This window comes from Antechinus flavipes, chromosome 6, assembly GCF_016432865.1.
Source record: "Antechinus flavipes isolate AdamAnt ecotype Samford, QLD, Australia chromosome 6, AdamAnt_v2, whole genome shotgun sequence".
Classification (NCBI taxonomy): Eukaryota; Metazoa; Chordata; class Mammalia; order Dasyuromorphia; family Dasyuridae; genus Antechinus; species Antechinus flavipes.
Window position 1 is genome coordinate 193013031 of NC_067403.1, and position 14306 is coordinate 193027336.

The window sequence follows — 14306 nt, forward strand, 5'->3', positions numbered from 1 at the left end:
GAAAGACCAGGACACGTCTAGAAGATGTCAAGGGGATAGAATTCACAAGACCTGAAATGGAGTAGTTGGAGAAGAGGGAGGAAAAAAGCAGCAAGCATTTATCAAACACCTGCTTTTTGCCCGGCACTTAGCTAAGCATGTTTGGAAGCCCAGCATTTGAACTCCTGTGCCATATTGCATCTTTGGGCAATAATGAGATTCCAGGTCTGGACCTTGACTGCTTTATTGTGGCACAGGGAAATGAATACTGGGTCTCAGGACATGAAAACTTGAGTTCAAATTTCATCTCACCTGAAAGGGAAGAAAAAATAAATCATTGTTAAATTTGACCATGTCACCACTATCTATTCAATCAACATCAGGGACTGGCTGCCTATTGTCTCCAGGATAAATAAAAAATCCATATGTTTAGCTTTTAAAAGTCTTCACGATCTGGTCCCTTCCTATCTTTCAGTCTTCCAATTCAAAATTTGAAGCATTTTCTTCGGATGTCCTCCATGCCTGGAATGCTCTCGCTCGTCATCTCCACCTCCCTGACTTCCTTTAGGTTTTAGCTAATTCTCTAATTAACTTCCTAATTCCCCCATAACCCTAGTGCCTTTATCATTTTGAATTTATCCTGTCTAAAGCTGATTTGTACATAAGTTATTTACATGTTAGACTATAAGCTTCATGACAGTAGGAGCTATCTTTTGCCTTTGCATTCCACACTTAAGAGAGTGCTTGGCACAAGGGAGACATTTTTAAAACTTGCTATAAAATTGTGAAAAACAAAATAAAATTTAATTTTAAAACTTCCCACCTATGACCCTCAGTAGTTGTGTGGCCCTAGATAAATTATTTTACATTGATGTGTCTCAACGACATAAGTTCTTAGGACTTTGTAAATAAGTTATTAAGAGATCACAGAGTTTTAGTCCAGGATGTCTCTGCAGAATCACAGAACTGTCAAGCATTATTACTAAGGGTAGGGAGAGATCTAGAAGGAATCTGAAGTCAAACAAGCAAATTATATTACAAAATACTTATTTCGAAGAGCTGTAAAACACGGTACTCTATGAAGTCAGAGAAGGAAAGCAGTTACCAAAGATAAGTTTTAGACCTTCAAGCTAGATGGCTCTGCCAAATAAGAGCCTCTTTCTACAGTTACTATGACCCATGACTGGTAGGGAAAATAGGCAGGATGCAATGGAACATTCTATTACACACACATACTGCCATTCTGGGATTCAAAAGGAATCCCATTCTCTCAGAGATCTCAAAGCTTCAGGAAAAAGCTCATCTTTTTACAGCATTTAGATAGTTTACCAAGGAGTTACTGAATCAAAAAACCCTGTTTTTACAGGCTGTCTTCAAGGAAATCATATATTCATTGACTCCCAGAGCAGAACATCTAGATTGCCTTCAAATTGCAATCAGCAAATCCCTTTTAACATCAGCATGAACAGATCTTCCAGGAATGGGGAACTCAATATATCCAAAAGCAACCTGTTTCCCTGGCACAGAGCTCTGATTATTAGGAAGTTACATTTTATATTGACCCAGAATCTGCCTTTCTACAAATTCTACTCAATTCTCCTAGACCTAATTTCTGAAAACACAAAGAACTTACACATAATCACTCTTCCACATAATCCTTAAAATATTTGAAGATAGCTATGATGTGGGCTGATCCCATGGTCTTACACACACACACACACACACCACCACCACCTCACTCAGTTCCTTCAATCTCATGTGACCCAGTTTGGATTACATTTATTTATGCTAGTCACCCTCCTTAAAACAGTCTTTCTTAACAGTGTTCCTTCTTTTTCTCTCTTTCTTTTTTCGGAGAGTAGTGAGAAAATAGAGCTAGGAAGTGCCAAATGATTGAGACTAAATTTGAACTCAGGTTCTCCTGAATCCAGGGCTGGCACTCTCTTTACTGCATCACCTAGCTGTCCCAACAACACATATCCTCTAAAAAGTGATACCCAGTCACAACATAGTATTTAAACTTGTTGTTAGCTTGTATTTTGTTTCCTTTCTCGTTTTTTTCCTTTTTGATCTGATTTTTTTTTGTGTGTAACATGATAATTGTGGAAACATGTATAGAAGAATTGTACATGTTTAACATACATTGGATTAGTTTACCATATTGGGGGGGGGAAGAGAGGAAGGGGAAAAGTTTGGAACACAGGGTTTTGCAAAAGTGAATGTTGAAAACTATCTATGCATATGTTTTGAAGATACAAAACTTTATATAAAAAAGTGATACCCAGAACTAGCACAATACTCCACAAGGAGTCAAAGGTAGGCCAGAATAGGATTTGGATATCATGGGAAAAGCAGGTTTAATGGCTGAAGAGATTTTAAAATCCTGAATTGTGGTCCTGGCTCTGCTATCTCACTGACAACATGACCTTGGGGCCTTAGCTTCCTCATGTTTAGTAAAATAAGAGGGTTAGTCCCAATATCCTCTAAGGGCCAGACCTTCCAGCTCTGATGTTTCCAATTATTCAAAAAGTTGTTCCACTGAACTACAAAATCTAATAGGATTCAATTTAATGTTTTAAATAGCCTATTTAGTCATTAGAGTGATTTTACTAAAACTCAAGTTTCACCATGTCACCTCCTACTCAATAAACTTCTCCCCATTGTGTCCAAGAGCAAACACAAAATGTTCCTTTGGCATTCAAAGCTTTTCATAACCCAACTCCCTTCTACCTTTCCAGCCTTCTAAGAGCTAGGCACTGTACTAAATCTTGGAAAAACAAAAAAAAAGGCAAAAAATGATCTCTGCCTCCAGGAGCTTGAATTGTAAAGTCTCAGATACAAGAAATGACTCACCCACTATTATATAGTATCATCTACTTCAGCTATCATTCAAATCCATGTGTCCTGACACTGCCTTAGCTCTTTCTCCTAGAAGGAGGAACCTCTCTTGTGTTAGCTTTTAGGGAGTAAGAAATCAAAACTGGCTCCTAACTTCTGTTTGTTAACATGGAAAATACCTAAAGATATAGAAAAAAAGAAGAAGCTGGACTTCTATCACTTCCTAAAGAGAAAACATTCCACCATCCTCATTTGCTGGCAAAATACACACACTCACACAACTCTGGCATGCATGATGGTATGGAGACACCTGTTTCCTCAAACAGCTGCAAATCTAACAATGCTTAAAGAAGGAACAAGTGTGCCCACGATATTGAAACCAAAGAACTGAAAGACCAAATTGATCCAAGAAACAAGCTCAATGATTTCTGGAGATGGACAAAGCTAATGTATATCAACTAACAATTTTCTAAAGAAAACTGAATTTCACTTCTCTGCTTCTCCAGTCAAGCACAGGGGATGGGGGGAAATGAAAATAAGCCTTTTGCCCAAAATATTCAACAGCCTTCAAGTAGGGGAAGGAGAATAATCACTCCATGAACTGCCTAAAGAGTTAAGAAAACAGGAACCCAGGACAGAGAAGACTAGAGGGTATGAAGATTTCTTTTCTTTTTTAATTTTTTTAAGGAGTTAAAGATTGGAAATATAAGGATGCCTAGATTTTAAGATTGTGTGCCTCCCCCCTTTTTTTTTCTTTTAAATTAACTGCTTGGCAATAATTCAACTTGACAATTCAATTCAAACTGGCAAGATGACAGGAACGAAAAACTTCACAAGAATGCATCGTACAGCTGCACAATTCAGTTCAGAAATGCAGCTCCTTCTGGGGCCCAACACCTGTTCTTTCTGAGTTTCCTTCCTATCTAAGGCTACACAAAGGACTTCCACTCCAGATCTGCTTCCCCATCTGTAAAATGAGATGATTGGGCAACATGGTCTTTAAAATGCCTTGCAGTTCTGACACTATATTAAAGGGCATGACGTATGTTGGCATAGATCCGTAGAAGTGTTTTTTAAGCCATGATGCTCTTTAGATACCTGAACTATTATGTTTTCAAGGTCTCCTCTAGCTCTGGTATTCCATAATGGGCTGAGGGTGGGGAACAAAGCAATATAACTCAAGATCCTAATGTCCCGCTTCGTTTATGACTCATTCCCTAAAAAGACCCTGGTAGGAGCCGAGGTGTCCCGCCCCACCCCCGCCAAGCAATTGAGGGAGAAGGAGGGAGTCCAGAAACTGGAAAGGCGGCTCCCAGTCTTTCTGTGGGGGTGCGGCCTGAAGCGCCCTCCTCCCCCATATCCTATTACTGTCCCCTCTTCTCTCTGTTACACTTTGGGTCTACTTCAATATCCTCTTTCTATTTCGGGCGGCCCAGGGCTAGCACTAAGAAACTCGCAGATAATGCGGGGCAAAGAAATCAGGGCCTGGGGAGGGGGACGGAACTCAATCCCCAGGGGGTCTCTATGGGCAAGACGCTTCCCGAGGAGGTCTGGAAGAGGAGAAGGAGGAGTCTGAGTCGAACTCTTCATTTGCACGACCCTCTCCGTCCCCCTTCCAAGTGTCAGTTTCTCCCCCCGCCCCGCCGCAAGAGAATGAGAAGGTCAGGTGAAGCAATGGTTCCCTGAAGCCCGGGGCAGCCTCTTGGGAAACCTGCCCACTGGGAACCCAGCAATGGGACTCCCAGCTGGTTGTCGTGCCCCCAACCCAATCCAATCCATGAGACCCTGTAGGGGCTAGCCTGGTTCGTCCCGGAAACTAGCTACTTGTACCATGCGCACCCCCTCTTCCAATCCACACCGTGTACCAAGAAGCCCAAGAAGCCCCCAAATCTCGAGCCAAAAGCGGTGCCCTGACCGGCATCACGTGCACCCTCGCTGCTGCAGGTTCCCAAATCAAGCGCCCCCAGGGAGAAGCCCACCCCACCTCGCGCCCCTGTCTCCGACTCCTCGCCACGAGGCTCTCCAGTCTCAGGCTAGCCGGCCCTCGCCAGAAGCCCTTCCCCAACCTGACCTAGTCACCTGTTCCACGCCTAGCGCCCCTCACCTGCAGTTTCCCTCCCCCTCCCGTCTCTCCTTGGTCACGTGCTCTCTAGCCACGCGCCCCTCACCAGGACTCCTCAGAACACGCGCCCCTCTCCAGAACCGCCCCCACCTCGCTACGCACCCCTTCCCAGAAGTCCCCAGGTCACGCGCCCCCTCCCCGCGCCCCTCTGCCTTACCTGCCACAGGGGAGGGCTTGCGCAACACCAGCCACCTAGTTTTCCACTGCGGGGGAGATACAAAAGCACACGGTTACGCACTGGGCTAGGCACAGGGGGCTTCCGTCTCCGTCCCGCCCCCAACCCCGCTACTCCAGTCCAGGGGGAAAGAGTCTCCTGAAAGTAGGGGAAGGTAGGGGAAGGTAGAAGGCATGCCCCTCACCTTTTTTCCATCTCTCAATTTGACCTGACCCTCCACCACCACCGAATCCGTCATCTTCAGTCATGGTTCCAAACAGCTGCGCCCTTAGCTCCGGCCTCTCCCTCCTCGAGCTCTCCCCCTCTGGGCGCTCGGGCAGCCAGACCGACTGGGTCACTTTCAAAATAGCTTTATTAGGGCTCTGGACAGGGACAGGGAGGGAGGGAAGGAGCTGACAGAAGAGGGAACTGTTTGACAAGCCGGGGGAGGGGGGAACGGGCAGAAAGGAGAGCAAAGTGTGTGAGAGGCCAGAAAGAGCAGGAATAAGTCAACTCTCTAGTGCTTAAAGTTTACAAAGTGCTTTCCTCTTAAGAATGGCGTCCAGCTTTTAATGTCCCCATTTTACAGAGGAGGAACCTGAAGTGTAACAGGTGACTCATCCCAATCCCCACTACAATTGTGAGACAGAGAAATGAACCGACATTCAAATCCAGATGTTCTTTGTTTCCCACCAGTCTGCCTCTCCATCTGTATATGCTGCCCCTCCCTCAAGTTAAGATCTTCCTTTTCTATCCTAATTGGGGGAAATTGGATTGGCCTGAGGGTCTATAGACACTAGGAAATTTAAGACAGTAATGTGTTGAGAAGGTAGCAGGAAGACACTGGATATGATAGTAGTATATACCAACAGGTGCAGTGTACAAATGCATGTACAGTTAAGAGCAGCAAGAAGGATTTAAGTCGATGAGCATTTATTTAGCCCTTAGTATATACCACAAACTGTGGGAAGCAATAGCACAACAGTAGCCCAAAACAGAAATTCTGGGAAGAATTCATCGGTGAGTACAGGGAGAAGGCAGCTGAAAAATATCATCTGAAAAATGACTGGTCTGGGCTTATCTCAAAAATGGATGTTTCAAAAATGGAAAAACTCATTTTCTCCAGACCAAGAAAGTTACCTTAGAGACCATCTATTGAAAACCCATTTTAAAAATGAGAAACTGAGACCTAGAGAGATTGTGATTTACTTGGAGATCAGATAGGAGTTAATAACAGAGGCATAAGGTACACCTAGAGCCTCTCACTACAAAACTACTCCAGATCTTACTGTAATATAATACTCTTCTCTGTTCTTCTCTGAGCCTCTGTTTCTTATCTTTAAAAAAAAAAAGGGGGGGTGTGGGGGGAGCTTGGAACAGATGATACCTAGGGTATCTTACAACTCTTAGTTTTTGATCCTATGAATTCTTGGTATTTTCTCTTTTTGTATCAAATGTGTAAAGTAGTCAAAATAATACTAGATTTGGAGTCTGGAGAGAACAGGATTTGAATCTCATCTCTAACCGGGTGGCCCTGGACTAAGTACTTTTGAGTTCAATTTCCTCATCTATATAATAGGGATTAAAATACTTACTTATACCATGTACCTCCAGAGATGTTGAAAGAAAAAGTAATCTGTAAATCCTACATTATTATAGAAAGTTGAGCTATTAATACTAAAATTCTTTTCCTTCATCTTGAAAAGAAGACAATAGAAAAAATGGGGAATCAAGGGAAAGATGATTATGGGAGTGGCAGAGACAAGGAGAAAGATGAGGAAAGGCAAATTCAATCTTTGTGTCAAAAGGCTGTTCATAGTCCTGACTGTGAGTAATCCCAGGGAATCTTTGGAACTAAAGTCTGGGACTAGTCCTCTTGGTTTTCCTAGTTCCTTCAACAAAATTTTCTTATGTAATATTGTGATTGGCTGTCTGCTGATGATTTCATCTGCTAATGATTTCACCTGCCCCATAATTCATCTTCTGAGGAGACTCAGCTTTTGACAGTTTTTGACAGTTAGGACAGGACTTGTGCTATAAAGCCACCAAAAGTCTTTCATCATGTGTCTTTCAATGAAATCTCTGCTGAACATAGACCAACCTATGTACAGGGAATATTCTCACTAGATGCATCCAAGAATGAATTTTTGGAATCTTCTGCAGCAACTTATATGTACAAAAGAATTTATTTGTACCCAAAAAAAAATAGCAACAACTCATAAAATCATTTATTGAAGCTTGGAGGAGTTGTGATCTATCACCATGAAAGTATCTTCTATACCTCAGAGTGAGGAAAAGGGTGAGAAAACCACTCTGCATCATATTGGCAAAGACTACAAAAAAGGAAAACAATTGTTGGAGGAGCTGTTGAAAAGCTGGAACACTGATGCATTGGATCAATCATTCTGGAAAAATATTTTGAACTATACCCAAAAAGTAACTGAACTGCATATACCATTTGACCTGACACTACTAGACTTATAACTCAAAGAAAGAGGTATATATTTAAAGGATCTATATATTTAAAAATATTTATTGCAGTTCTTTTTTGAGTAGCAAAGAACTGAAAGTTAAGTAGATATCCATCCATTGAGGAATAATTAAACAAATTATAGTATATGTATGGAATGGATTGTTATTATACTGTAAGAAATGGCAAAATGGACAGTTTTAGAAAAACTTGGTGAGACAAATAAGAGAAGCAGTCTGTACTATAAAATATTATTAAAAATTAGCTATGCATGATCTGAACTGTGTGTTTCTTTTTGCAAGATCTAGTCTAAATGTGAAGAGCCTTTTCCCCAAATGGTTGGTCACTAAATAACAAATTTATTTTAATCACAGCAGCTAACAAAGGTGATCCACTAAAGTAGGGGTTCTTATCCTGGGGACCATGAAATACATCTGTGTATATATGCATTACTATATTTCACTTTATGCATTTTACAAACATAAATCTGAGAAGGGATCCATAGACTTCACCAGACATGACCAAAGAATCTGACACACAAAATGAAGAACCTCTGTCCTGAGGTATAGAGGGGGGATGACTAGCTTTAGCAGAACTTTTTACACTGATGAAGCCACAAACTATTTTTAAAAGACACAGGACTAGGCATTGGAGAAGGTAAAAAGACTAAGACAGTTCCTGTACTCAGGGAACTTCCAGTGTCTAATTGTTCCTCTAGCACCTAGAATAGTACCTTACAAATACATTTTAAAGAATCCATGATTTCATCCATATGAAGGTTCCCTCCATTGGTACAACCATACATCATCCAATTCAGTTCATGGCCATGTTCTCCAACAGATCCAAGGGTCTGCCTAATGTATTAGAAAACTATATATAGATCTATATCTATAAAGCTATTCAAGAGCAACGCAGAGGCTGCCCATCGATTTTCCTCCATCCCAATACCACTTCCTTTTCCTCTCATGCTAACTTTCCTGCCTTCTCTTGTACATATGTAGGTTATTATTAGAAACATGCAGCAGTTCATTTTTTCTTAACAGTCACTTCAATAGGAGGCATGTAACAATTGTGGATATCATTTATGGGACTCTGGGCTTTAGAGAGAATCTTGGCTCACATAAATGAGTTTTAATCCTTGGGGATAAACCAGGAGTTACTTCTTCCTGACTGGTGGAATGGTGAGTGTTCGGTTTTCCCAGGTGTATATAGCAGGATCTCTAGCTACAACATAAGTACTCAATATACAATATTGGTATCAAGTATGAGATAGTTTTTATTTTAACTAACAGAAAATATATAACATACAAAGGACTGGATGTTAATAAACATACATAGGAAACATAAAACATTCAAATAGTCCATGACTCTCATTAGATTCCCTAGGAAGATAAAGGCTCTTTGTAGGACTTCTAAACAAATGTACCCATTCACTTTAGACCTGTAGCATGTAAAAATGTCATGGAGTATAAGCAAAGTCCAGATGCCTTGTCCTGTCATGATAATGGCTTTAAGGCAACTTCAGAACAGTCTTCTTCCTTCACTAAACTGCATACTAGCAAGAAAACCTTTAGGGCTGGATATATTTGTTTTCGGAACCTATTTTCTAACCTATACTTAGAAAAAAAAAACTGAAGGCAAGAAGGCAGTCAGGAAAGAGCTGCCTTCTCAGACCCACCTGGATCTAATCTAATCCATTGATTACTTACTAATGGATTAGTTAATAATCCATGAGCTTTTTCTGCAAGTCATTGTCTTCTGCTTCTACCTCCCTCTACCTGCCTCCCTCTTTACCTTCCCTTGCAAGAAAGAGAAAACCCATTCCATTAAAGTAAAAAGGTATAAACAATGCCCTCTTGTAGACTAGAGAAGGACATATCCTTTGGCTATATCCAGGGCTTCAGTGAGCCCATCATCTTGATGACAGCCTCAGTCACTTGAGAGCAAAAAGAGGAGTTTCCTATATTTCTCTCTCCATCCCACAAAGGAGTAAGATGTTTCTCTACTTCCATGAGAGATGGATTCTTCCATCAAAGACCTATAATTTCATTAAATTGCCCAGGAACAACTTGCTGATTTGCTCTCTGGCTTTCCAAATCTATTATACTGAATTAAATTATCAAATTGATAAAGCAGTACTCTGGAAAGACCACTTGATCTATTGTCAAAACATCTTCCTGGATCTGCTACTGAGTTCTCTATGGCCTTGGGTAACCCAACTTTTCTGAGCCTCAGTTTCCTTATCTATAAAGTGAAAGAATTGACAAGATGGTCTCCAAGCTCCTTTTGAGCTCAAATTTCTAGGATTTTGTGAATTGCATTGAATATGTTGTCCCTAAATCATAGAAAGCCTTGTATGTTCTCTTAAGGCACTTAAACTTTATCACATGAAAGAATGGATGTTAAATGTTTTGCAGACTATAAAGCAGAATATAAATGTCAAATGTTGCCATCATAATTTATTTTTTAAATTTCAATGGATTTCTCTGATACATTGATGCCTGTATTCACTGTAGCACAGAATGAGATTATGAATAGTCAGTCAGACCGGCGCCCACTTAAGGACAAGAGAATGTTAGGGAAGGAGGGTCTGGGAGGAAATTCATTCATCTTTTAGCTTAGTTAAGAAGCCAGTCACATCCTCTATCAGATGCTCTCATGACTATAATTATGTCTGTCTCTATAGAGCTCCCTCCCACAAAAAAAGGACAGACACCAGCAACTCATTTGCCTCTGAACTGGACAGGGGAGATTCAGATAAGACACAAGAAGCAAAGCTGTGAGAACTCTGAGGACCTTGAAAAGATAAAAAAGGGTAAAGAACTTTACTGATATTCTTACCCTATAAGCAATATAGTAGTTTTTTTTTTAATTATCAGAGAAAAACAATAAGACTGTGGAGCTGCTGGAGGAGGGTGAGAAGAAAAAGATGGACAATAAGTGGTTAAAAATATTATTGGGCTCCAGAGACTAGTAAATGCAAGAAAGTCATGTATATGTTCTAAAAGTTTGCTACAAACTGGCTTTTACTGAGTGTAGTATATATTGTTAAAATTCCTTTACCTTGTAAAAGAAGAAATTTGTGTTTTGAGGTTCTTTAATCATTTAAAAGTATTTAAATTTAAATTGAGTCAGGGCTGCTGAAAATCTTGCTATTCTTCTCCCAAAATGTCTTTGGAGCTTTCTGTCCTCCAGGTTTTTGCTAAAGCTACAAGGAAGCTTGCACCAGGTGAGCCATAATGAAGTATCTGAGGGTCATGTTCATGGTTTGAAAGAATTCAGAGAGTCTCTTATAGTCACAAAATAGTGTATTAACTGAAAAGTGAAACGGACCAAACTGAAAAAAAAAAATCTGAATTACTAAATTTCCTAAAAGTTGGAAGAGCTTTATAGAGCAAAATTTGGGGCTTCTGTGAGCAGGCAGCCTACTTGAGGAGAATAACATCAGATAACGGAGGAGCCAGAATGTCTTGTAGCAAAGTATTGTCATTCTGGTAAATAGACAGGATGGGGTTTTTGCTAGGTCCTGTCAATAGGTAAGAGTTAATTGATCCACATGGCTTAGCTAGATATATAGTTTTGAGTGTTTTCTGGACTCTGACCCATCAACTTCCCCATCTGTCTTTTGGGGAAGAGGAAATTCTGGGGACAAAGGACAAGGACCCATCAAAAACACTCCACCATCTCAAAGATGACCTCCTCTAACTTCCCAATAAACACCTTCCAGGGTCATGAACCCAAGACTCTTGGGAATGGTAATGTCTCCCTTTTCCCCAAATCACTGGCCTGCTTTCAGCCTGGACCTTCAGCCATTGTTCAGCAGAGAAATTCCTGTAAATGAGGCCCACTTTGCTCACTACCACCGGTATGAACTGCTGAACAACTTTTACCAATAGCCTGGTAAACCCAAGAACCTTGGGGGCGTCAGTCTCTCCCACATCATCTATCCTACTTCCAATCTGGTCCTCTTAGTCTTTATCTAGGAAAGCAACTCCATTAGCAAATGCTTTTGTGGGTGCTATGGTCAAGGCTACTAGAGTTAGGAAAGAAAATTGTCACCAAAAGCCCTTCACATTTCCAAATGGTTCAACATAAGAAACCATTATTTCAATATTGGAAATGACATTTAAAATGATGCATAAATTATTTGTAACCTTGGAAAGAGTAATTCAATCAAATTGTAGTTTTAGAAACCAAATTGCAAAGATTATTTAGTGTAACAATTAGTGCCAGTTTGTATTACCATTATTGTAAAAAAAAATTTTAATTTTTCATTATGATGTATGATGATCTGCTTTGCCACTAAACCTCAAGGACCATGGGACTTTTCCCATCTGATTTGCAATAAAACCTTTCATGAATATTTTCTCCTCCATTACAATGTGAGCTCCTTGAGAACAGAGATTGCCTTATTCTTTCATTTGTAGCCCCAACATTTAGTACAATGCTTAATGCTTTTTCATTCATTCTTTCTTTCAATCATTCATTATTTAATATTTTTCCTCTTGCTTCAAGTTGAGATCATACTATACTTTTACCTCTTCTTTTGGATTGGGAAATCCTTGAGATCAAGGGTTGGTTCTCACTTATCTCTAGATGTTTCTCTTCTTGTGAAATTGTTTCTTGAATAAAATAACAATAGCCTAAGTTCTGCAGTATACCAAAGTCTGTAACAGCAATCCCATGAGGCAGGGATTTGCCAATATTTTCATTCCCATAGATAAGGGAATGATAGATCAGGGAACTGAGTATTCTTCTATTCTTTGTCCTCCAGGAGGAGCTATAGAGAGATACTGGGAGAGTGATAAAATTCATAGAAGGGGAACTTCAGGATGGGCTGGATTATTATCAAGTGATGATTTTAATATTTATATTGAGAGATTAAAATAAATTTGTTAAACATTTACTATGTGTGAGACTTGGGGCTAAGGCATGGGAACACAGCTAAATCCATATGAAAATAATGAACCTTCTGGTAGCATGTATCAAATTAGCACTCTTTGGAGTTGTGATTATATATAATTGGAGTCTCAAAACCCATTGATATGTAACTCTCTCCTCATTGATGGGGATTATTATTCTGTGCTTACATTGGGTGGGCAGGGAGAAGGAATTGGTGAGAGTGGAAGAAAAAAGAGCTATCTCTTTAGTCTCTTTTGATTCTTTTAGCTATTCAATAATTGGACTCTACATTTGCTTGTGATGATGCTTCTAACTTTCAACTTTGAGAAAGAATATGGATTTATCCCAATTCCCCTTAAGATTGTTGAAGGGAGAATTAAATTCTGGGAAGAATCAAATGAGAGGAGTTAGCAATACCAGTTATCTCCAGCTTAGAGATTTCTGGGAATTTCCCATTTGAGCAAGATCTGGGACTCTCTAGGTTGAGTTGACTTATTTTCCTTCTAAACTGTTGGGTAGCAATTAATCTATAAACATTTATTAAATGAGTACTATTTGTTAAGACACTGTGCTAAACACTGGTTTTCACTGGTAACTATATTTTAGAAATAATGGCAGGATTTGGATTAATGCTAATGTAAGACAGCATGGTCGTAAGCATAGTTGAAGTGCTTTTACTATAGTTTCCTTCAGGAAAGACCCAGGAGACACAAGAAAAAGCCTTTAGTGGAATATATTAAGAGACTTACTGGCATCCTGAACTCATAGCTCAATGGGTAATACGTACCTTCATTTTGTATTCTCTTATATGTATTCTTTTATGCATACTTTCTGATTTCTGTTTTGCTATTGACTTGAATAAATACATATTTATTGTGAAACCAATGAGAAGTCAAGCCTTGAATATAAAGCTTCAGTTCTCCCTTCTCTACTAATTTATACCAATCAGAAATTTATCTTGAATTTGAAAACTACATTCCCTAGACTAATAATAGTTAAAGGAGTAGATAGTTTTATTTTTATTCCAGTATCCTCTCTGAGAATACATACAGCAGAATAGCCAAGTTTCCTCTTCTGGAAAGAAAGTTTCCCTTGGAGAAGGAAGGTGGGGAAGAACAAAGAAGAAGCTTGTTCAGTTGTATCTAATTCTTGATGACTTGTTTTAGAGTTTTCTTGACAAAGACACTGGAGGGATTTGCCTTTCTTCTCCAGTTCATTTTATAGATGAGGAACTGAAGCAAACAAGGTTAGGTAACTTGTCCAGAGTCATACAGGTTTGAACTCTGGAAGATGAGTCTCGGTCTGACGCTTTATCCACTGAGCCATCTAGTTGCCCATAAGAAGAGGCTAGAGAAATATTATCCCTTCCCTTTTGTGCACACAATGATACCTCCATGCTACATGTCAGGGACAACTTTGCTACATATGTAAAATATGGTCATTCGTTCTACTGCAATGGAAATATACAGGGCAAATTTGAATAATGTGACCATTACAGTGGAATTCATAATTATTGCTATCTGGGACCTATCTGTGAAAATACAAACAAAAAGAAAGTCAGTTCCTGCCATCAATGAGCTTACATTCTAATGAGGAAAGAGAGCTGAAAAGCTCTATGTCATAAAGGAGAACTGAAAAGTAGAAAGGAGGGGTAAAAGTATAACATAGAAAAGACATTAGGAACTTTGTCAGGTTGGAAGGGGTGTGTGTGTGTGTGTGTGTGTGTGTGTGTGTGTGTGTGTGTGGTGTTGTGTGTATTATGGTAGAATAGAGTAGAATTTGGATATTGAGGACTTAGAGATTAATATCATTGTGACCTCAAACAAATTATTCTGAGCTCA

At 39.7% G+C, this 14306-nt stretch overlaps 2 protein-coding genes across 3 annotated transcripts in view; both read right to left on the minus strand.

The window, feature by feature from the left end:
• Positions 1-5827, minus strand: part of DOK7 (docking protein 7) — a 116105-nt gene extending 110278 nt beyond the window's left edge. Inside the window, exons 1-2 of one of the 2 annotated variants that reach the window (XR_007948123.1) lie at positions 5299-5827; positions 5097-5142 (exon numbers count right to left, since the gene is read on the minus strand). Coding sequence is in view for 1 of the 2 variants with exons in the window: in XM_051964990.1 (XP_051820950.1) it covers positions 5097-5142; positions 5299-5352 (100 nt within the window). In the remaining variant the exon portion in view is untranslated. The remainder of the gene's footprint in view (positions 1-5096; positions 5143-5298) is intronic. The other variant, XM_051964990.1, reaches the window with a different exon arrangement.
• The window catches only part of HGFAC (HGF activator), a 76281-nt gene continuing 62182 nt past the window's right edge, over positions 208-14306 (minus strand). The window contains exons 15-16 of the mRNA XM_051964991.1: positions 5097-5142; positions 208-291 (exon numbers count right to left, since the gene is read on the minus strand). The gene's annotated coding sequence lies outside the window, so the exon portion shown is untranslated. The remainder of the gene's footprint in view (positions 292-5096; positions 5143-14306) is intronic.